The following is a 23,225-nucleotide window of genomic DNA, read 5'->3' as shown; positions in this document are numbered from 1 at the left end:
TGGAGAAGGAGGAGTTCTGGCCTTAGTTATACCCCTTTTTTCCCTTAGCAGCGTTTTTTTGTTAGTTAGAGAGACCAGTGCACCAAATAAATTTTTTTGTGATAAATAAACAGGGACTCTGAAATAAAATGTAATGGGGTCTAGTGCTATAAGGAAAGGTCGCGAACCTCCCATCCACTGTTTTGCTAGCCAATAGACGGGTCCCGATGGACCTACTCCTCACGGCATGAGCAGGTAAGAAGACCTTAAGTCCTTTTTGGATAATTTCCAATTCCAATTCCCAATAAACATTACAACATGTCATCATTAATCAAATTCCACTTTTTTATACTCAGCGCGCTTTGCACACAGAGTATATTAACTTTGATTGCATAACGGTTGGTTGTACAGGTATAAAGGAATCGGGATAGATATAGACTTCCATATATCAAAATCATCAGTATCGAAAAAAAGTGTATTGAACCATGTCCGTCCGTCCGTCTGTCCGTTAACACGATAACTTGAGTAAATTTTGAGGTATCTTGATGAAATTTGGTATGTAGGTAGGGCACTCATCTCAGATCGCTGTTTAAAATGTACGATATCGGACTATAACCACGCCCACTTTTTCGATATCGAAAATTTCAAAAAACCGAAAAAATGCGATAATGTGGGTTGACCTTAATTAAGTAATTTAAAAGTTTTGCAAGCTGTAATTAGGCAGTCGTTGAAGATATCATAATGAAATTTGGTAGGAACGTTACTACTATTACTATATACATATGTGCTAAATAAAAATTTGCAAACTCGGATGAAGGACATGCCCACTTAAAAAAAAAAATTTTTTTAAAGTCGAATATATACAAAAAATTGAATATCTTTACAGTATATAAGTAAATCATGTCAACATTCAACTCAAGTAATGATATGGTCCAACATGGGCGTGGCTCCGCCCTTTTTCATTTAATTTGTCTAGAATACTTTTAATGCCATAAGTCGAACAAAAATTTACCAATCCTTGTGACATTTGGTAGGGGCATAGATTCTATGACGATAACTGTTTTCTGTGAAACTGGGCGAAATCGGTTGAACCCACGCCCCGTTTTTACACATAGTCGAACGTCTGTCCTTCCGCTCGGCCGTTAGCACGATAACTTCAGCAAAAATCGATATGTGTTTACTAAACTTAGTTCATGTACTTATCTAAACTCACTTTATCTTGGTATAAAAAATGGCCGAAATCTGACTATGACCACGCGCACTTTTTCGATATCGAAAATTACGAAAAATGAAAAAATGCCATAATTCTATACCAAATACGAAAAAAGGGATGAAACATGGTAATTGAATTGGTTTATTCACGAAAATATAACTTTAGAAAAAACTTTTTAAAATGGGTGTGACACCTACCAAATTAAGTAGAAGAAAATGAAAAAGGTCTGCAGGGCGAAAGCAAAAGTCCTTGGATCTGGGCAGGAATACTGTTCGTGGTATTACATATATAAATAAATTAGCGGTACCCGACAAATGATGTTCTAGGTCACCCTGGTCCACATTTTGATCGATATCTCGAAAACGCCTTCACATATACAACTAAGGGCCACTCCCTTTTAAAACCCTCATTAATACCTTTAATTTGATACCCATATCGTACAAACACATTATAGAGTCACCCCGGTCCACCTTTATGGCGTTATCTCGAAAAGGGGTTAACCTATAGAACTAGGGCACACTTCCTTTTAAATAATTATTAACACATTTCTTTTGATACCCATATCGTATAAACGCATTATAGAGTCACCCCTAGTCCACCTTTATGGCGATATCTCGAAAAGGCATACACCTATAAAACTAAGGCCCACTCGCTTTTAAAATACGCATTAATACCTTTCATTTGATACCCATATCGTACAAACAAATTCTAGAGTCACCCTGGTCCACCTCTATTGCGAAATCTCGAAAAGGCGTTCACCTATAGAACTAAGGCCCAATCCCCTTTAAAATACTCATTAACACCTTTCATTTGATACCCATATCGTACAAACACATTCTAGAGTCACCCCTGGCCCACTTTTATGGGATATCTATAGAACTAAGGTCCACTTCATTTTAAAATACTTATTAACACCTTTCATTTGATACTCATATCGTACAAACAAATTCTAGAGTCACCCCTGGTCCACCTTTATGGCGATATCTCGAAAAGGCACACACTTATAAAACTAAGGCCCACTCGCTTTTAAAATACGCATTAATACCTTTAATTTGATACCCATATCGTACAAACACAGTATAGAGTCACCCCTGGTCCACCTTTATGGCGATATCTCGAAAAGGCGTCCACCTATAGAACTAAGGCCTACTTCCTTTTAAAATACTCATGAACACCTTTCATTTGATACCCATATCGTACAAACAAATTCTAGACTCACCCTGGTCCACCTCTATTGCGAAATCTCGAAGAGGCGTTCACCTATAGAACTAAGGCCCACTCCCTTTTAAAATACTCATTAACAACTTTAATTTGATTCCCTTATCGTACAAAAACATTCTAGAGTCAACCCTGGTCCACCTTTATGGCGATATCTGGAAAAGGCATCCATATATAGAACTAAGGCCCACTCCCTTTTAAAATACTTATTAGCACCATTCATTTTCATACCCCTATCGTATAAACACATTCAAAGTCACCCCTGGTCCACCTTTATAGCTATTTTTCGAAAAGGCGTCCACATATAGTACTATGGCCCACTCCCTTTTAAAATACTCTTTAATAACTTCCATTTGATACCCATGTCATACAAACACATTCCAGGGTTACCCTAGGTTCATTTTACAACATGGTGATTTTCCCTTATTTTGTCTCCAAAGCTCTCAGCTGAGTATGTAATGTTCGGTTACACCCGAACTGAGCCTTCCTTACTTGTTTATATGGGGTAACGTTTCCCGAGTATATTCATGCGCCGAATTATTAATTTCAAACATTTTTTTAGGTATACACTATGAAAGTCTCACAATTTTATTACATTCCAAAAACTTGTAAATTTCACGAATCACAACTACCAGTTAGTTTAATTAAATGTCAATTACTTCCCTAAGCGCCAAGAAACATTTACTGGCATATTGCGATGGACCCATTTCGAAAACCGCCAACGTAATCATCATCAGGCAATTTTGTAATGTTATCAAAGGTTTCACCGGGATTCGAACCGCGAATCACATGGTGAAACTGCAGTAGCCTTTAACCACCAGGCCATCCTGCTGGTATTTGTTTTCATGCTTAATTCAGTTTTTCTCATTTCTACACTAACAACACAATTGAGACATTTTGTCTCTATATTGATTTGTGTGCCATATAGATTTGTTTTTGTAAAGTTCTTCTTCGTTGCGAATGAGAAGCTTTGTAAACTCGAGCTCAGTTGTACATATTTATGTATGTTTGTTTAATGTTGTGTTCAGTTTATACTTATATTTAAGAATGCATGAGCTTAACACCGGCTTATAATAATTGAATTTCAATTATTATGTTTTCTAAGAGAATCTGAAAAGAAAGAAACATTTACTGGCATATTGCGATGGACCCATTTCGAAAACCGCTAACGTAATAATCATCAGGCAATTTTGTAATGTTATCAAAGGTTTCACCGGGATTGGAACCGTGAATCACATGGTGAAACTGCAGTAGCGTTTAACCACTAGGCCATCCAACTGGTATTTGTTTTCATGCTTAATTCAGTTTTTCTCATTTCTACACTAACAACACAATTGAGACATTTTGTCTCTATATTGATTTGTGTGCCACGTAGATTTGTTTTTGTACATATTTATGTTTGTTTAAACATGTTTGTTGTAAGCATCCGCCAGTAGTTGCACGTTTTTAAGATTACTAGCAGACCTGGCCGATGTTGTTCTGCCCTAAATTTGGTCTATCTGCATACATTTTAATAAGCTTTTTCCGTCTAGCCCTGCCCTCCCCCCTCTTCACTTCTTCTTAATCCTTTTATTCTCTCCTCCCTCCGTCTTTTTCGCTTCATCTATCTCTATCTTCGTCTCACTCTATCTCTTTGTCAGTCTCCTTCCCTCTTTTCTCTTCTCTGAAGTTTTTCCCATTCTTCTTCATCCCTTATTGCCAGTCCCAGAGGGTGGTATGTAATTTGTTGCAGTCCCATTCCGAGTCCCACTCCCACTCCTAGGCTCAATCCTGGCCCTAGTCCTAATCCCAGGACCAGCCCGTCTCTGGTCTACTTCCCGGAAAAAAAGGACCGTAAATACTAATATAGGGAAATTTATATACCAAATTTCAGGCAAATCGAATAGGACGTATAAATAGGTATGTGGGTATTATTAATTCATGTCTTTATTTTGGTTTCGCATGCATATTTATCAGTTTTGCCAGGTTGATGCGACTAAATCGAATATCACAATGAAAATTACTTCAAAGCACTCAGCAACAGTTTTCATTTGATATCCATATTACAAACACATACTCTGTACTAAAGCACACATCAACAGCTTCAATTTGATACCTATAATGTAAAACCACATCCTAGTCTTACCCTGGTCCCCGTTTTGGCCGATATTTCGAGACCATAGTCACCAAAAGGTATAAAAACTTCCCTGTACTAAAGCTCTCATCAACAGCTTTCATTTGTTATCCATATTCTATAAACACATTCTAGGAGCACCCGCGTCCACGTTTTGGCCTATATCTCGAGATTCTAGTCACCCAGGGGTATAAAGATTACTCTGTACTAAAGCATACATCAACAGCTTCAATTTGATACCCATAATATAAAAACACATCCTAGTGTTACCCTGATCCACGTTTTGGCCTATATCTCGAGACCCTAGTCACAAATACATAGGTATGAAAATTATCATGTACTAAAGCACTCACCAACAACTTCCATTTGTTACCCATGTTGTATTACCACTTTCTAGGGGTACCCGGGTCCACGTTTTGGCCTCAATCTCGAGACCCTAGTCACCAATAGGTATGAAAACTACCCTGTACTAAAGCACTCATCAACAGCTTTCATTTGTTATCCATTTTCTATAAACACATTCTAGGGGTACCCGCGTCCACGGTTTGGCCTATATCTCGAGACCCTAGTCATCCACGGGTACGAAAAATACCCCGTATCAAAGTACTCATAAACAGATTCCATTTGATACCCAAATTGGACAAACATATCCCAGGATTACCCAAGTCCACGTTTTGATCTCAAGACTCTAGCTAGAACGGGATAAAAAGTATCCTATGTCTGTCTCCTGGTTCTAAGCTACCCCTCCACTAATTTTCAGCCAAATCTGTTCTTCCGTTCTTGAGTTATAAATAGTGTAACTAACACCACTTTCTTTTATATATATACACCACATTAGAAACTTCATAAATAACAGCATTTCTCCACTATTTAATGGATGTTATTATACATATAAACCTTCCTCTTCAATCACTCTATCTACTAGTAAAAAAGCGCATCAAAATCCGTTGCGTAGTTTTAAAGGTTTGAGCATTCAAAGGGACATAGGGAAAGGAAAAGCGACTCTGTTTAATACTACGTAGTGATAGTGATGTAGCAAAAATACCAAAAAATAAACTTTTGTTTAAGAATTTTAAGGAAAGGTTCAATATTTTTAACGAAAGAGTATTTTTCGAGAGATGTATGCATTCTTAACCAATTATTATTCACCCCTATTCTGCATTACAATTCCGTTTCAGTTCTCCGCTCCGCTCGAACTGAAAGTTGGTATCCTGAGTTCCGCTCGAATTGAAAGAAGAAGAGGAGGAATGAACGAATTTTCGAAATCAGCTGTTTGTGAGAAATTGATCAAATTAGAACACAACAAAGTAAAGAAATATTTGTTAAAAATTTATAAATTAGTGAATATCTCGTTATTTAACATTTATTTAACATAAATAAATTATGGAAACATTAGCCGTTGGAGTTTTAATTGAAGAGGAGGAAAATGCGTCCCACAATGTAGACGTGAGAGTAGAAAGACGGAGATTCAGGGACATCAGTGATCCATTCAGGATGAGCGATTAATTGTACGTTGGTGCTGAAAGTGCTAAACCTTCATACATATTATATGTTTTTAGATTCAAAAAAAACTTTAGGTTGAATAAAGACGCATTTAAGTATGTCTTGGATATATTTGATGCGGAAGTTCCGAGAAATACTTTGACTTCCTTAACAGCAATTAACCGCGTAATGGCTGCTTTGAGGTTTTTTGCTGAAGGCAGGTACCAGCATGGTGTTGGTACAGATTACAATGGGGCGATGGGTTAGTAAACCGTTTCCAAGTCACTATCCTATTTTCTGGATGTAATGGAGCGACGGCTTTGTCCAGAGTGGATAAAATTTCAAAACAGTGAGGAGGAAAAACTGGAAGCGAAGCAAGAGTTTTATACTAAGGCTGCCTTTCCAGGTGTAGTAATGTGCGTAGATGGAACACATATTCAAATAACGAAGCCACATCAAGAAGATTTCCTTTACTATAACAGAAAAGGATTTTATAGCATCAATGCTATGGTGGTGGGGATAATATTTGAATGATGTTGGAAACTAAATAGAACAAAATATTAAACATTTATTTTTCTAGGTTTGCGATCATAGGATGCGAATAAGAAGCATTGATGCTAGATATCCTGGTAGCAATCACGACTCCCATATATGGAGATTAAGTAAGCTGAATAATTATATGGAACGTAGATATAAAGAAGGTGAAAGAAACACCTGGCTATTAGGTATTTACTTATACACCGTTTAAAAATAACTTAATCTTAATAATCCTTTTTTTTACAGGGGATGCTGGGTATCCGTTGCAGCCGTGGCTAATTACTCCGTATAGGTCAGTTCACGAGGGTAGTTCGCGAAGCAATTTTAATACGCGACACTCGAAAACTAGGAATATTGTGGAGCGCACTATTGGAGTGTTGAAAAACTGTTTCCGATGCTTATTGGGTGCGCGACAATTACATTACTCACCACTTAAAGTTAGTAAAATTATAAATGTTGCTTGCGCTCTGCACAATATATATATACACTACAAAGTGGAAGATTTAACAAATGTTGACTTTCAAACAGAAAGCCCTCAGGAGGAGGAGGAAGAAGAAAATAGCAGTGATAATGATTATACTGCTGTAGCCAATCGCATTCGCAACAACATACTCACTTCGTTTTAAAAACATATAATATTCCAATAAATAAGAAGTTATATTATTTTATATTTGTAAATGTTTGTAAATTTTAATAAAAAATAATTTACTAAATTCAATATAATTCAGTATTTTTGATTTTAAGGTAATATAAAAACAAAAATAAATAATAAAATAAAATATTTGTTACTGACTTCATTGTCAAATTAATTTTGTTTGCTGCCAAATGTCTGCCAAATGTTCCACAGATCTATTCATACGGCGCAAGAGCGTTGTTGACTCTTCCATTTTATTTAGAGTCGCTTCATTATATTTTTTGGTACACTCGTAGAAATATTTTTGCATCTGCATCTGTTCCTTGAGTAGGGAAGCAGCGTTCTCCTTTTCAGCTTTCCTTTCTCTTGGCAGGCTGATAACTCTGCTACAAGATGGTACATCAGCATCAATCGGTGAAGCAGAAATGTCCATTTCGGTGATAGGTGCGCATTGCTGGGTTTCACCAACAAAATCTCTCGCACCACTTATTCCACTTGTGGACGTTTCCAAGCCCGTCAGCTCAATGATCCTCTCCTCTATGGGATTGATTTTCCGTAAACGGCATTGTCCACCACCAGTGCAAAACATTTCCTTTTTGTTGGACGACATATTCTTCTTGACATAGCACTTCCAATCAACCCTCGTCTGCAAGAATCATTACAAGTATTAGGAAAACATAAGTTATATTGAGGATAATCTTACCTTTCTCCATAAATGGGCTTCTTTCAATGGGGGACCTAGTGCGTTAAATACTGATGCAACATCTTGCCAAAACGCCTGGACTTGCGCTATATGAGCCGTTTATTTTGAAAGTGGCATAAGTCATTTCATGTCGTTTAGGTTCAGTGATAATTTGTTGGTATCTCTCCTCGCGTCCAGTTTGTTAGAGTCCAATATCCAAAAGATGCAATTCTTATTATTATTTTATAATTTTAGAACCATCTATATATGCATTCGTTCAAAAATAACAATGCATATAAAACCATAAGTTGGAAATGACTTATGCCACTTTCAAAATAAACGGCTCATATCTCTTTTTGCTGAAAGCATATCCAACAACTTTTCGTATTGTTCCGGCGTTGTACTTGTTGCCATGCAAAATCACAAAAAAGTAAAAAGTTTGTTTTAAAATATTTTTTATAAACATTAATGTATATTTTACTTACATATTTTCTAAAAAATTGCACTTTGAAACCCGCGAAAATAAAAATTAAAAGAATCTCCGTCAACTAATTCGCAACTTAAAAAAACGGAACTCCGCTCGAAATGCAGAATACGTCAAATCGAGACATTCGAACATGGACTGAACGAAAACGGAACGCAGGAAAGCAAAGTTACCAAACTGAGAAAATTTCAGTTCAGTTCGAAATGCAGAATAGGGGTGATTATTTGTGTATGTACATACATATGTATGTCAAGCTGATATGAAAACACATGCATATGTATCTACCTATAAACCTACGGCCGAAGTTAAATAACGCAGCGAATGATATGTGTATATACGTATGTGTCGCATCATGTCTCACTCAAAAGTAATTTGCTCGCACAGTTGACACCGAACAATCACACACACGAATTTTTTGGTAAAAATGTTACTTTTCTTTAAACAATTTGGTTGATACAAGAAAGGAATCAAGTATTTTTTTTGATGCCGAATGAAGGTAGATATTTCAAAGTTTTACTGAAAAGTAGAATTTTTCAAATCCATCTTTCCGTTTATGAGTTATAGCTGTGTAAAAAAAATTTTATAATTTTTTACTACATTTTGGCAATTTGCCACGCCCCTATAATATATACCTTCAAATTATATTAACTGTACCATCTCACGTAGCTAAGCTTTCAAATGCAAAAAGCCGTTTTAAAATCGGGGCATTCTGTGTGAAGTTATGTGCATACGTGGCATTTAGCGACTTTATTTTATAAGATTTATAGATATACTTTTTTTTTGCAATTTCAGCACCATTTTAACTTCAGCTTCAAATTTCACCAAATGCTTACGTGTGTAGCATATATTGTTGTCTGAAAAAATCATTGAGACCGGTGATATATATAGTATATATCTCATACAACCGATTGTTCAGATAAGAAACTTTGCGCAATTTCTGCCCCGTTTTAACAGCTAGAGGCTTCAAATTTCACCAAATGCTTACGTGTATAGCATATATTGTTGTCTGAAAAAATCATAGAGATCGGTGGTATATATATTATATACCCCATATAAACTGTGATTTTTACCCCTTTTTTACGGCTAGAAGCTTCAAATTTCATCAAATAGTTACGTTTACGTCATATATTGTTGAAATACGTGATTCGTAGTCATCGTTTTTACATGCAGACCACAAAAAACCTGAAACTTTGCATCCTCACACAAAGTACCTACCTATTTTTATACCTTTCATGAACATGAAATGGTATATTAACTTTGGTCCGATGTTTGTAACGTTGAGAAATATAGAAGATAGACTCACCATTAAGTATACCGAATTGATCAGGGCGACGAACTGAGTTGATGTAGCCATGTCCGCCTGTGTCCGTCCGTCTGTCCGTCTGTCTGTTTGAACACAAACTAGTCCCTCAAATTTTGAGATATCTCAATGAAATTTGGCACAAGGATGTATTTTTTGTATTATATTATACATTTGTCGGATCCGGTAGGATCGGACCACTATAACATATATCTCCCATACAGCCGATCGTTCAGATAAGACGATTTTGGTCATTCCTGCCGCAATTTAGAAAGTATAAACGTGAAACTCGGTGATATATATTCTAATATATCATAGAAGATATCTTGAAAAAATCACTTTGATCGGAGCTATATATAGTATATATCTCATACAACTGATCGTTCAGATAGAAAGATTTTTGGCAATTTCACCCTTAATTTCCAATATAAAAACGTTAAACTTGGTGATATTTATTCTAATATACCATAGTAGATTTCATAAAAAAATCATTTCGATCGGAGCTATATATAATATATATGCCATACAACCGATCGTTCAGATAGAAAGAGTTTTGGCCATTTCTGCCTTAGTTTTCAATATAAAAGCGTGAAACTTGGTGATATATATTCTAATATATCATAGATTTCCTGTACAAATCATTTCGATCGGAGCTATATATATCCCATACAACCGATCGTTCAGATAAGGGGGTTTTTTGCCTTTTTTATACTCAGTTGAGCATAGCTCACAGAGTATATTAACTTTGATTGGATAACGGTTGGTTGTACATATATAAAGGAATCGAGATAGATATAGACTTCCATATATCAAAATCATCAGTATCGACAAAAAATTTGATTGAGTCATGTCCGTCCGTCCGTCTGTCCGTTAACACGATAACTTGAGTAAATTTTGAGGTATCTTGATCAAAGGTGAGTTGAATTTATGGCGCAAAATAGAAAATTAGAAAAATTTTCGACAATGGGCATGGCACCACCCACTTTTAAAAGAAGGTAATTTAAAAGTTTTGCAAGCTGTAAGTTGGCAGCCGTTGAAGATATCATGAGAAAATTTGGCAGGAACGTTATTCCTAGTACTATATATATGCTTAATAAAAATTAGCAAAATCGGAGAATGACCACGCCCACTTAAAAAAATTTTTTTAAAGTCCAATTTTAAGAAAAAATTTAATATATTTACAGTATATAAGTAAATTATGTCAACATTCAACTCCAGTAATGATATGGTGCAACAAAATACAAAAATTAAAGAAAATTTCAAAATGGGCGTGGCTCCGCCCTTTTTCATTTAATTTGTATAGGATTCTTTTAATGCCATAAGTCGAACAAAAATTCACCAATCCTTGTGAAATCCCGTCCCGTCCTTACTTGTTTTTCGTTAATATTGTAGGGAATTTAGTGCAATTCCACTTATTTTCAACCTTCAACTAACGTTCGTATCGCTAAACTGTTGAATAAATAACTCCAATATTCATTAATGCAAAATGGCCTTTATTAAAGTACTTCACAATAACACTGATACTTCACAACCAATAGCTTGCTTAAATCAAACTGATTCGTCGTGCGTCAGCTGGTGCTTTTTTTATACTCTTTGGTTTCCCCGTTGGCATATTTCTAGGCGTTTCTATTTCTAGAATTTACTACTTGTTTACCAGCTATAAACTTATCAGCTATAGCTATAGATGCACGATTATAGCTTCTCGCAGAGCCATATGTGCGTGTATATGTGAGTATTACTTCCACCGATGATTGCCTACTTTTGGGAGTATCTCAGATATATGCATGTGTTTGTGCATTTCTCTCCGTTGCTTGTATGGACATATGTGAAGACATAATTATTGATTTGTCTATGTGCATACAAGTCACTGCTTAGTATCGGCTTAGAGATGATAGTATACCTTAGTGTTTCTAATATTCGTCACAATATCTTTGGAGCGACTCAAAATTTTTGTTTTCCGCCTTCGGATTATTAATACTGAGGTCAAGCCAAGTCTTTTAGGACACGTGTTAGCAGCCGACCGCGGTTATAGACTTTTGCAATGTATATATATATATTCTTGGAAAATATCCAACCATGTCGAAAAAATAATGTATGCTGGCAAACAAATGTGTTTGGAATTTCCATTGTTAGTAATAAAAATATTGCTCACTATGTAAAACTTAAAATTTTATACAAGGTTCGATTCGAGCTCAAGGCCAGAACAATAATGCCAGTCAAACAAACCACCGCTGTATTGCTAAATGGTTAGCGCAGCATGCCTAAAGCGTACTGATGATGAAGGCTTATCACCCTTCGAAATGGATCTATCTGCGCAGCTATGGCAGGTTGTCTGAAAAATTTTCTACTTACTATTCCAAAAACAAAATACAATTTTTCACATTTAGAAAAATTAAAAAATAACAATAATTATCATTAGAAAAAAATTATTGTTCTGGCCTTGAGCTCGAATCGAACCTTGAATCATTTATCAATAAGCCGATAAAAACAAAAACATTTGTTAATAAACCATGAGCACTTAGGAATGTCAAACAAAGTAATTCACAATAAACAAAAATTCAGCATTATCAGTGATTTGCACCAGATGGCGCAACACTGAATAAATATAGTTGGTAAAAAGGAATAGAAGTAGCAAATTTGCTAGTCAAACAAGCCACCGCTGTATAGCTAAATGGTTAGTGCAGCATGCCTAAAGCGTACTGATGATGAAGGCTTAGCACCCTTCGAAATGGATCTATCTGCGCAGCTATGGCAGGTTGTCTGAAAAATTGTCTACATACTATTCCAAAAACAAAATACAATTTCTCAAATTTAGAAAAATTAAAAAATAACCATAATTATCATTAGAAAAAAATTATTGTTCTGGCCTTGAGCTCGAATCGAACCTTGAATCATTTATCAATAGGCCGATAAAAACAAAAACAATTGTTAATAAACCATGAGCACTTGGGAATGTCAAACAAAGTAATTGAAAATAAACAAAAATCCAGCATTATCAGTGATTTGCACCAGAAGGCGCAACACTGAATAAATATAGTTGGTAAAAAGGAATAGAAGTAGCAAATTTGCCAGTCTAACAAACCACTGCTGTATAGCAAAATGGTTAGCGCAGCATGCTTAAAGCGTACTGATGATGAAGGCTTAGCACCCTTCGAAATGGATCTATCTGCGCAGCTATGCAGGTTGTCTGAAAAAATTTCTACTTACTATTCCAAAAACAAAATAAAATTTTTCAAATTTAGAAAAATTAAAAAATAACAATAATTATCATTAGAAAAAAATTATTGTTCTGGCCTTGAGCTCGAATCGAACCTTGAATCATTTATCAATAGGCCAATAGAAACAAAAACAATTGTTAAAATTTTATAGGAAATATCCTATACGTAATCATATGGAAATAAAAATACTTAAGTTTCAATCTAATGTACAGGAACATATGTTAATAAATTTATCTGGAATATAACAACCTTTGATTATACAACTGATCATGATGATGAATGATATCTTAGAATCGCTCCAGTTGGAAGTGAAGCTATCAACCGAAGTATACATATTGTTTGAGCATATTATTTTGTGGTAAAACAATACGTACTCCTCCGCAAGGTATTCGTCGTATACATCTATAGACACGATAATTTGTAGGTGGGTATGTATGTACCCATATGCCTAGATCTCACGATATACCGTTATATCCACCAATGTACTTGTATGTACAAAATAATCAGTGCATAGCCATAATGTAATCCAAAATAGTGGTTATATTTATTTTGGATATAACAAAATTGTCTAGGATTAAGGATAAAACCATAAAGGATCGTTGCTAAATGAAAGCTTTTGGACGCCAACCTACATATTGTCTGTGCAATTAGAAAAACCGCCTTTTTCGATCCCCATTATTTTATATAATGAGTGTAGTAAAATATGCACATGTGTGTATACTTACCGGAGAGTATGTTTATATCAACGCTCATATACCATTCGCCCTATATGTTGCATGTGTATTAGGGCGGGTCGATTTAAAAATCGCTCATTGCTCTGTGAAAATCGTATTCAAGGGATCAAAGGGATGGTTCTACATCAGAATTCGTTTTAGAAGTATGGTTCTACTTCTAAAACGAATTCTGATGTCACCCCCTTTGGGTCGAACTTTTGGGTAGGGGCAATTTCAATTCTACCTGCTGTGTCTTGTGGTGGTTTAAAAAAAACAACACAAGCAATTTTACGATCTGCAATTGTGTCACAGTGTGTTGAAGACATGGAGGAAGAAAATTTAATTGAATTCTAAAATATGATTATTTTCAAATTTTATATACATACGTAAATCTACTCTTATACTTACCCGAATTCTATAAAAAATAACTATTCATATATGTATGTATATATAGAAATGAATTAATTTAATGAAGTAAAATACATATATACATATACTTACCTTAAACTCATACTCATCTGTAAATTCATACTCACCTAAAAATTTGTATATCATAAATTCGAATGCCCTAATGTAAAATCTATTAAATCAAATTGGAAGAATACCGCTTCTTTGTCACGTACATACCTTAAGTATACATATGGTTTTTATTTTATTTATTCAGTGTTTATTTAAAAGTAAAAGTTCAATACACTCGATGTAATTTATGTTTGAAAGAAAATTACAAATATAATATTTGGGAATATAAAGAAGCAAATGAATATGAATTGTTATTGTTGTTGTTGTTCACGAAAATTAATTTGTTGAATGACTAATGAATAGCGGCTGTTGTGTCTACGTCCACGGCTATAGTTCAACTGCTTGCTATTTCTGCTTGATCACACGACAACTGCTTATTCGCGCATTGTTCACCACGACTTCTCATTATTTCCACTATCGGTGCTCATTCCCACATTCGGCCATTCTGTACTACTCATCTGCCTCAGATGAGCTACTTTCAAATTCAGCGTTGTCACCAAAATCAGATAGCTCGTCGTCTTGCACCCATGCTTTCATCTTATCGGCACTTGTTGTAGTTGAGGCGGGTCCCCCACCATCTCCCACCTTTTCCACTTTGTAGCGATCAAACCCTTTCGCTGCTATCACTCTGTATGGGCCCAAAAACTTCGGTTTTATTTTAAGGCCGACTCCGAACTGGGTACGTTCGATAGCTACGAGGTCATTTGCTTTGTACGTTGTTGCAGCCTTGCGCTTGCGATTGAATTGCTTTCGGTTCTCTTCTTGAATTTTACCTATGGCATTTTTTGCGTTCTCACGCGCTTCTTCTCTGCTTTGGTTAAAATCATCGATCCAATCCTCTTCAATTAATTTCATTATTTCCTCTTCATTTTTAGCTCGCATCTTAACTCCTATTAATAATTCGAACGGTGTTGTCTGAATAGCTCGGTGGAACGTGTTGTTTAACACCCTTTGTAACACAGGTACTTGTTGAAACCATTTATCTAACACGAGAGCTTCGTTAGTACAGATATGATAGTTGAATTCAGCCTCTCCACCTGACCGTTACCTCTCGGGACACCTGCGGTTACATGTACAAGTTTTACACCATGGCTCAGGCAGTAATCTCTGAACAAATTTGATATAAAAGCGCTGCCTCGATCTGCGATTACTCGGTTGGGGTAACCAAACGTATCCACCACTATTTCAAACTTTTTGACGATCTTTTCGGCATTGAGCGTTTTGGTTGGAAAAAGCCAACAAAACTTCGTAAAGCTATCTATCATTGCAAAAATATAGCGATACCCTTTCGTTGTTGTAGATAAGGGACCTAAATGGTCAATATGCAAGGTTTCTAGTGGTCGCTCACCTTTTGGTATGGGATTAGGGAACGACTCCTTCTTGCCTTGCTTCCGCTCCGCTAAAATACACTTCATACAGGAAGCGATGCACGCATCGATTCTTTTGGTCAAGTCAGAAATAAAATACTCACGCTCGATTTTTTCCTTAGTCTTTTGGTGGTGGAAGTGGCCATCTTCATGTGCTGTCCTAACAATGGTGTTTTTCATCTGCTCTGGAACGACATATAAAAAAGAACCGTTGACATTTTTACACAAAATACCATGTTGAACTACATAGTCCTTATAAGGCCCGTGTTTTAACGCTTCCATTATAGCACATATCGTTCCATCTTTTGATTGTGCTTGGCGTAGCCTGCATTTCTGCATCAGCACTGCACCGTACACGTGTTGGCTTGCATCTGTATGCAGTTCTGTATGCCGACCGTATTCAAAAATTTGCAAGACTGGAGGGTTAACTAATTTTATTTTTAGTTCATTAAAAGCGCGTATTTCGTTTTTTCCAAAGTTAAATTTTGCACCGCTCTTTAAAAGCTGGCTTAATGGTCTCGCTACTAAAGCATACTCTGGAATAAACTTGCGAAAGTACCCCGTTAGACCAAGAAAGCTCTGCACCTGCTTCGTAGTTCGCGGCTGCGGAAAATTCATAACGGCCTTGATTTTGTGTGGCGAAGGGGAAATCGTACCTGCCGTAACCAGGTGGCCCAAATACTCTACCTCGGACCTTAAAAATTGACACTTCGACCATTTAATGCGCATACCATTTTCCTCAGCGCATTTCAAAACCTTCTTCAGTCGAACTAATCCTTCGTCTACGGTTTTAGCGGGTATAATTAAGTCATCAACGTAAACGATGACTATGTTTTTATTTATTAAGTCTCTGGAAACGTAGTTTATGTAGCGTTAAAAAACGCTGAGTGAATTACATAATCCAAAGGGCACGCGTTGGGATTCGTACTGCCCCTTTTGCGTAACGAATGCAGTGAATTTTCTGCTCATCGGCTCTATTTCCACATGGAAAAATCCGTTCTCCAAATTGATCGTGCTGAATACAGAAGCTCCTTGTAGTTTGTCCAATTGGACCTCGATAATAGGAAGCGGATAGTGGTCACGTCTGATTTTCTTATTAAGCTCGCGAAAATCTATACACAAGCGGTGCGATCCGTCCTTCTTTTTTACAAGAACCACTGGACTAGCATAATCGGAAGAACTTTCTGCTATGATTCCTTTTTGTAGCCACTCTTGTACCTGCTCATCAATAACCTTTTGCTCATAGGGCGGAAACCTCCGCGGTCTCTGGAAGATGGGTACTTCATCCAACGGGGTGATTTTCATCCGAACAGGTAATTGCTTCGGTACCGCTGGCGAATATTCTTTAACCACTTTGCAAATGTCTTTTACCACGGATTTGTCGCATACAGCCGCAAAATTAATTTCGCTGCTTACTGCTTCAAGCTTGATGTCGGCTAGGAAATATGTATTATCTTCATTGCGAATGCAATCTTTAGATTCACCTAACCTCTTCACCATTGTCAACTTGCCGGCATTTATGTTTACTACTGCCTGTTCAATTATGTTGGCCCCCAATAACATATTATATTTCATACAGCTGTCGGTCACGATATGCGTTTCAATCTCTTTGTAAATATCGCCATTTATTTCCATATCGAGTTTGCAAACACCTTTAGTGCCCACCTCAGAACCCAAACCAGCCACGGATATTGATTTGCTTCTGTTATAAGATGTCGGTTTTAATATTTTAACTACGGACTCTTTGATTACGCAAATGTCGCTTCCAGTGTCAAGCAAGCCGTCGATGATGACCCCATTGACCTTCACTGGCACACACATGTTGTTCACTGCGACAACATTTACCAACGATGACTTTGTTGCTTTTGGACAATCACTACGCTTATGGCCGAAGTCATTACATCCGAAGCACTTTGGACCTTTGTGTTTTTTAGGACACATATGGAACTCATGCTCGCTCGAACAGCAATTAAAACAATAACGTGATTTAGGTTTTGACTGCATCGTTTTGCTTTTTTCCGAACTTCTATCATGCGTAACTCGCTGTTTATCTTTTTGTACGCTCTCACTCTTTTTTAGTTTCTCGTATATTATCAGTTTCTCTTTGAATTCGTTTGTGGAATTTGCCCCGTACAAAATCGTTTTACCGCTACCTGTATCGTTGATACCCTGTATAACATAACTTATAATAGAAGCGACGTCTACTTCTGCCTGTGAACCTATATCAATCATTTTGTACAAGTATTCACGGCAACTTTCGTCGTGGTTCTTTTTTGTTGTTGCCATTTTTCTATGTACGTCCGCTGCGTTAATTCTTGGTTTAAACTCCGTATATAATGAAGATTTTAATTCCGAGTATGAGCGAGGTTTGGCTTCACATTCAATGTACAGTTTTGCAGTACCGCTAAGGGATCTTTTACAGAATATGTAGCGTTGCAAATCAGTCCATCGAAAAGTTTCGGCGAAGCTCTCAAAATCTTGTAGCCATACCAGCACGCTCATAGTTTCGTCTCCGGTGAATTTTTTGATTATGCCTTCAATATCATAAAAATTTATTTTTGTCGTACCACCAACTTCTCTCTCCTCCATTCGCGTAGAGTTCGTCATGGTGTTTTCGAATTCCACTGAACGGTTACTGCTCTGCAGGTTTCTTCTTCTACGGCCGCTCATTTCAGTTTCCGTATCACTACAACAACTGTGCTTCTTTTAAGACGAGAATATCCCAGTTGAGCCCCCACGTTATGGTTTTTATACTCAGTTGAAGAGAGCTCACAGAGTATATTAAGTTTGATTGGATAACGGTTGGTTGTACAGGTATAAAGGAATCGAGATAGATATAGACTTCCATATATCAAAATAATCAGGATCGAAAAAAAATTTGATTGAGCCATGTCCGTCCGTCCGTCCGTCCGTCCGTCCGTTAACACGATAACTTGAGTAAATTTTGAGGTAAATTGATGAAATTTGGTATGTAGGTTCCTGAGCACTCATCTCAGATCGCTATTAAAAATGAACGAAATCGGACCATAACCACGCCCACTTTTTCGATATCGAAAATTTCGAAAAACAGAAAAAATGCGATAATTCATTACCAAAGAAAGCTAAAACGATGAAACTTGGTAGATGGGTTGACCTCATGACACAGAATAGAAAACTAGTAAAATTTTGGACAATGGGCGTGGCACCGCCCACTTTTAAAAGAAGGTAATTTAAAATTTTTGCAAGCTGTAATTTGGCGGTCGTTGAAGATATCATGACGAAATTTGGCAGGAACGTTACTCCTATTAATATATGAACGCTTAATAAAAATTAGCAAAATCAGAGAAGGACCACGCCCCCTTAAAAAAAAAAATTTTTTTAAAGTAAAATTTTAACAAAAAATTTAATATCTTTACAGTATAAGTAAATTATGTCAACATTCAACTCCAGTAATGATATGGTGCAACAAAATACAAAAATAAAAGAAAATTTCAAAAGAGCGTGGCTTCGCCCTTTTTCATTTAATTTGTCTAGGATACTTTTAATGCCATAAGTCGAACAAAAATTTACCAATCCTTTTGAAATTTGGTAGGGGCATAGATATTATGACGTTAACTGTTTTCCGTGAAAATGGGCGAAATCGGTTGAAGCCACGCCCAGTTTTTATACACAGTCGTCCGTCTGTCCTTCCGCATGGCCGTTAACACGATAACTTGAGTAAATTTTGAGGTATCTTGATGAAATTTGGTATGTAGGTTCCTGGGCACTCATCTCAGATCGATATTTAAAATTAACGAAATCGGACCATAACCACGCCCACTTTTTCGATATCGAAAATTACGAAAAATGAAAAAAATGCCATAATTCTATACGAAATACGAAAAGAGGGATGAAACATGGAATTGGATTGGTTTATTGACGCGAAATACAACCTTAGAAAAAACTTTGTAAAATGGTTGTGACACCTACCATATTAAGTAGAAGAAAATGAAAAGTTCTGCAGAGCGAAATAAAGACCCTTGAAATCTTGGCAGGTATTATATATGTAAATAAATTAGCGGTATCCAACAGATGATATTCTGGGTCACCCTGGTCCACATTTTGGTCGATATCTGGAAAACGCCTTCACATATACAACCACCACCACTCCCTTTTAAAGCTCTCATTAATACCTTTAATTTGATACCAATATCGTACAAACACATTCTAGAGTCACCCCTGGTCCACCTTTATGGCGATATCTCGAAAAGGCGTACCTATAGAACTAAGCCCCACGCCCTTTTAAAATACTCATTAACACCTTTCATTTGATACCCATATCGTACAAACAAAGTCTAGAGTCACCCCTGGTCCACCTTTATTGCGACACCTCGAAAAGGCGTCCACCTATAGAACTCAAGCCCACTACCTTTTAAAATACTCATTAACACCTTTCGTTTGATACCCATATTATACAAACGTATTATAGAGTCACACCTGGTCCACCTTAATCGCGATATCTCGAAAAGGCGACCACCTATACAACTACCACCACTCACTTTTAAACCCCTCATTAATACCTTAAATTTGATACCCATATCGTACAAACAAATTCTAGAGTCAACCCTGATACACCTTTATGGCGATATCCCTAAATGGCGTCCACCTATAGAACTATGCTCCACTCCCTCATAAAATACTCTTTAATGCCTTTCATTTGATACACATGTCATACAAACACATTCCAGGGTTTCCCTCGGTTCATTTTCCTACATGGTTATTTTCCCATACTCAACTGATTTGAACCATTTTTCTCTCAACTGAGTATGTAATGTTCGGGTACACCCGAACTTAACCTTCCTTACTTGTTATTTTATTTATTCAGTGTTTATTTAAAAGTAAAAGTTCAATACACTCGATGTAATTTCTGTTTGAAAGAAAATTACAAATATAATATTTGAGAATATAAAGAAGCAAATGAATATGAATTGTTATTGTTGTTGTTGTTCACGAAAATTAATTTGTCGAATGACTAATGAAGAGCGGCTGTTGTGTCTACGTCCACGGCTATAGTTCAACTGCTTGCTATTTCTGCTTGCTCACACGACAACTGCTTAAAGCTGGAGTCATTGGTGCCGTATGTCGTATCGCTGTATCCGTATCCCTAACGTAATCAGCTGTTTATCGTTACGACGGTTAACCAAAACCCAATTGGTTGGCTACGATACGGTTACGACCATTGTTTACTATATAGTTTGGCAGCTTAAATAGAACTTATGTTGCGAATAGAGTGGAAGGCAGTGGACTAGGCAGTCGAATGTCATATAATGAAGGAATTGATGTTCGGAGTTCTTTCAAAATTTGCCCGAAATCCTGAATCACAAAAGGGAGTGCAGTTAAGTACGAAAATGAAAAAATGTAGTTAGGTTTTGCTCCTTTTTTAGCAGGAGATTTTCATTTTAAAAATGTAATATACAAACCAATGTTCCTTCTATTACTCATTTTATCTATGGAGCTTCACATGCACTTTATAAAAACGTGCTTTTTATTTTTACGAACTTCTTCCTCAATGAAAATAAATGAAACACGTATTAGTGTAAGCATTAATCATGTTTCTTACTTCTTAAGTGTTCTTCTTAAATATTATAAATGTGTTAAAAGTAGCAGAACTAAAATAATATTGACAAATCTGATATGTCAAACTAATTTTATATAATAAAAATGATTTCATAAATTGCATTCATTTTATACATATGCATTATTTTTTAAAATTTCTCTCACTATTCGTTTTGTGCTGACTAAATTTTGCTTATGCATAACTTTCTTTGGCTATATACGATAACAATTCCAGGAGCCGTTTTCACCATCTTCGCTGAAAGCTAACAAACATTTTATTTGAAAGAAATCGTTCAGTGATTCGTCAAATAAGGGTTACTTTCAAATATCGGACGTAAGAAGTTCCCCTGTCACATGAGGAAAAATGAAATACAACTATTTTTATAACATGAAGATAGATAGAAACTTTATTGGGGATTGCACTGCGACCGTTGATATATTGTGACCTCATCAGATTGAATCGCTTTCCAGGAGGATATGTTCCACCGTCTCTCCTGATCGATCACGAAATCGACATGAATAAAAAATTTGTTTTTATTTAGTTGAACGGCGATAGAAATTCTTATATTTTTCAAGAAATCCAGGAAACTTCAAGAAGAACCCTATGTTTTTAATTATTTGTGTTTTGCTTTGACGTTGGCGGTGCGTTACTTATAGATTGAAGCAATTAAAGCGCATGGGTTCAAAGTCAGATGTAGACGCAACGCATGTGCCGAAACGACTCAGAAGTCACCTTAAGCTTAGTTGCTTCACGTGTTATTTATCATTATTAATTAAAAATGTTGGATCTCGTAAGAAGCTAAACTTAGGCAAGATACACACGAGACATAGCTTCGTAGACGCGTACAAAATATGGAATGCAGCTACGATTTTCTACGCCTCAAGATTTCTTATGCTGTACCTAATACGCGTCTATGAAGATACGCCTCGTGTGCATCTTCCCTTAGATTATTTTCAAAGAAAAAATGCTTTGTTTTTTAAACTTTGCTAATATTCACATACATGTCCACTACTAACATTGTGAACCTAGTTTTGCTTGATTGCAATGGAATAAAGTGCAAAGCGCAGTTAGGTTTTATTAAAGAACGGTTAAACAATTTGCGTTGTGGCAAACTCAGTAAATAGTAAATAAAACTAAACAGTGGTGTTAATGCTATTTTTATAGATGTTTACTTTTTCCCTAACAGTTTAAACTTCATACCAGAGCCTAGATTCAGTAAGTGTGAGTTGGAACTCAGACTAAAAATCAAGCGTCTTAAAAGTTTCAACTGGGTAATAACTGAATACCGATCGAAATATCTAACCACTAAAACAAGCATTTTTTCTGATAAGTCCGTTGTTTCATCCAAAATTAATGACAATGAGTTTGCCCGAACATTCAACACTTCCCTTTTTAATACCTTGCCTAAATTATCTACCGGGTGAAATGTCATTGTTCTGCTACATTTTATAGAGAGAGCAATTTTCGTGGTAAGAATTCCATTGAAGTGTAAATTGGTTAGATATTTCAGTTATTTTATACGATGTTTAATGATTAAGTTGAAACACGACTTTTCTAGTCTTTAGATTTACTGGAAGTGCCGGCCACCATATTTATTTTCAAGGTTGCCCTCTATTTTCATATCGATAATTTTACAATATTTACAATGGGGTTGCTTAACTTCTAATAACTTAAGCTACATGTACATAATGGGTTTACAGAAGTAAATTAAAAATTATATGTGAGTAATAGATTTCCCGAAAATTTTATTAGCAGTATTTTGAATTTTTGTTTCAGTGAAAAAGAAATAAAAGTACCAAATCCGTGCCGAACAAGAACCAAAATTGAGAAAAAGGGACCAGCGGACCATATGGGGCTGAAAAGGGCCATTTTTTGTCCAAATGGACTGAGGTGGCAACCGTGTTCACAAATGCGAGTTTTCAACATAAAATACATACACATACAGTACTTTGACATTACGAAATACATTGTCGCGTATTTTTGCATAAAACCTTTTTGACCACCACAATACCACAGATTAAGTGTAAAATTTCACAAAAATAATAAATTTTTTCAAAAATCACACCGAATAACTTCAGTCCTAGTTTAGGAATTTAGAAACAATGAGAATGACAAACACGAACGAGTATGAAATATAATGTCAAAACCTTTATGCACATGGTTGTATTTCAATACACGAAAATGCTTTGAA

The 23,225-nt window shown here is 36.1% G+C and overlaps 1 protein-coding gene across 1 annotated transcript; it reads left to right on the top strand.

Annotated features, from left to right (window-relative positions):
* The first annotated feature begins 226 nt into the window (after positions 1-226).
* Positions 227-7,168, top strand: LOC137241668 (putative nuclease HARBI1). The gene is given in 4 exon segments (XM_067769165.1): positions 227-234; positions 6,101-6,518; positions 6,586-6,730; positions 6,789-7,168. Coding segments are annotated over 4 exon segments (951 nt in total).
* Positions 7,169-23,225: the final 16,057 nt, after the last annotated feature.

The sequence above is a fragment of the Eurosta solidaginis genome, chromosome 2 (genome assembly GCF_040869045.1).
Source record: "Eurosta solidaginis isolate ZX-2024a chromosome 2, ASM4086904v1, whole genome shotgun sequence".
NCBI classification, from domain to species: domain Eukaryota; kingdom Metazoa; phylum Arthropoda; class Insecta; order Diptera; family Tephritidae; genus Eurosta; species Eurosta solidaginis.
This window is presented reverse-complemented; position numbering and strand designations above follow the sequence as displayed.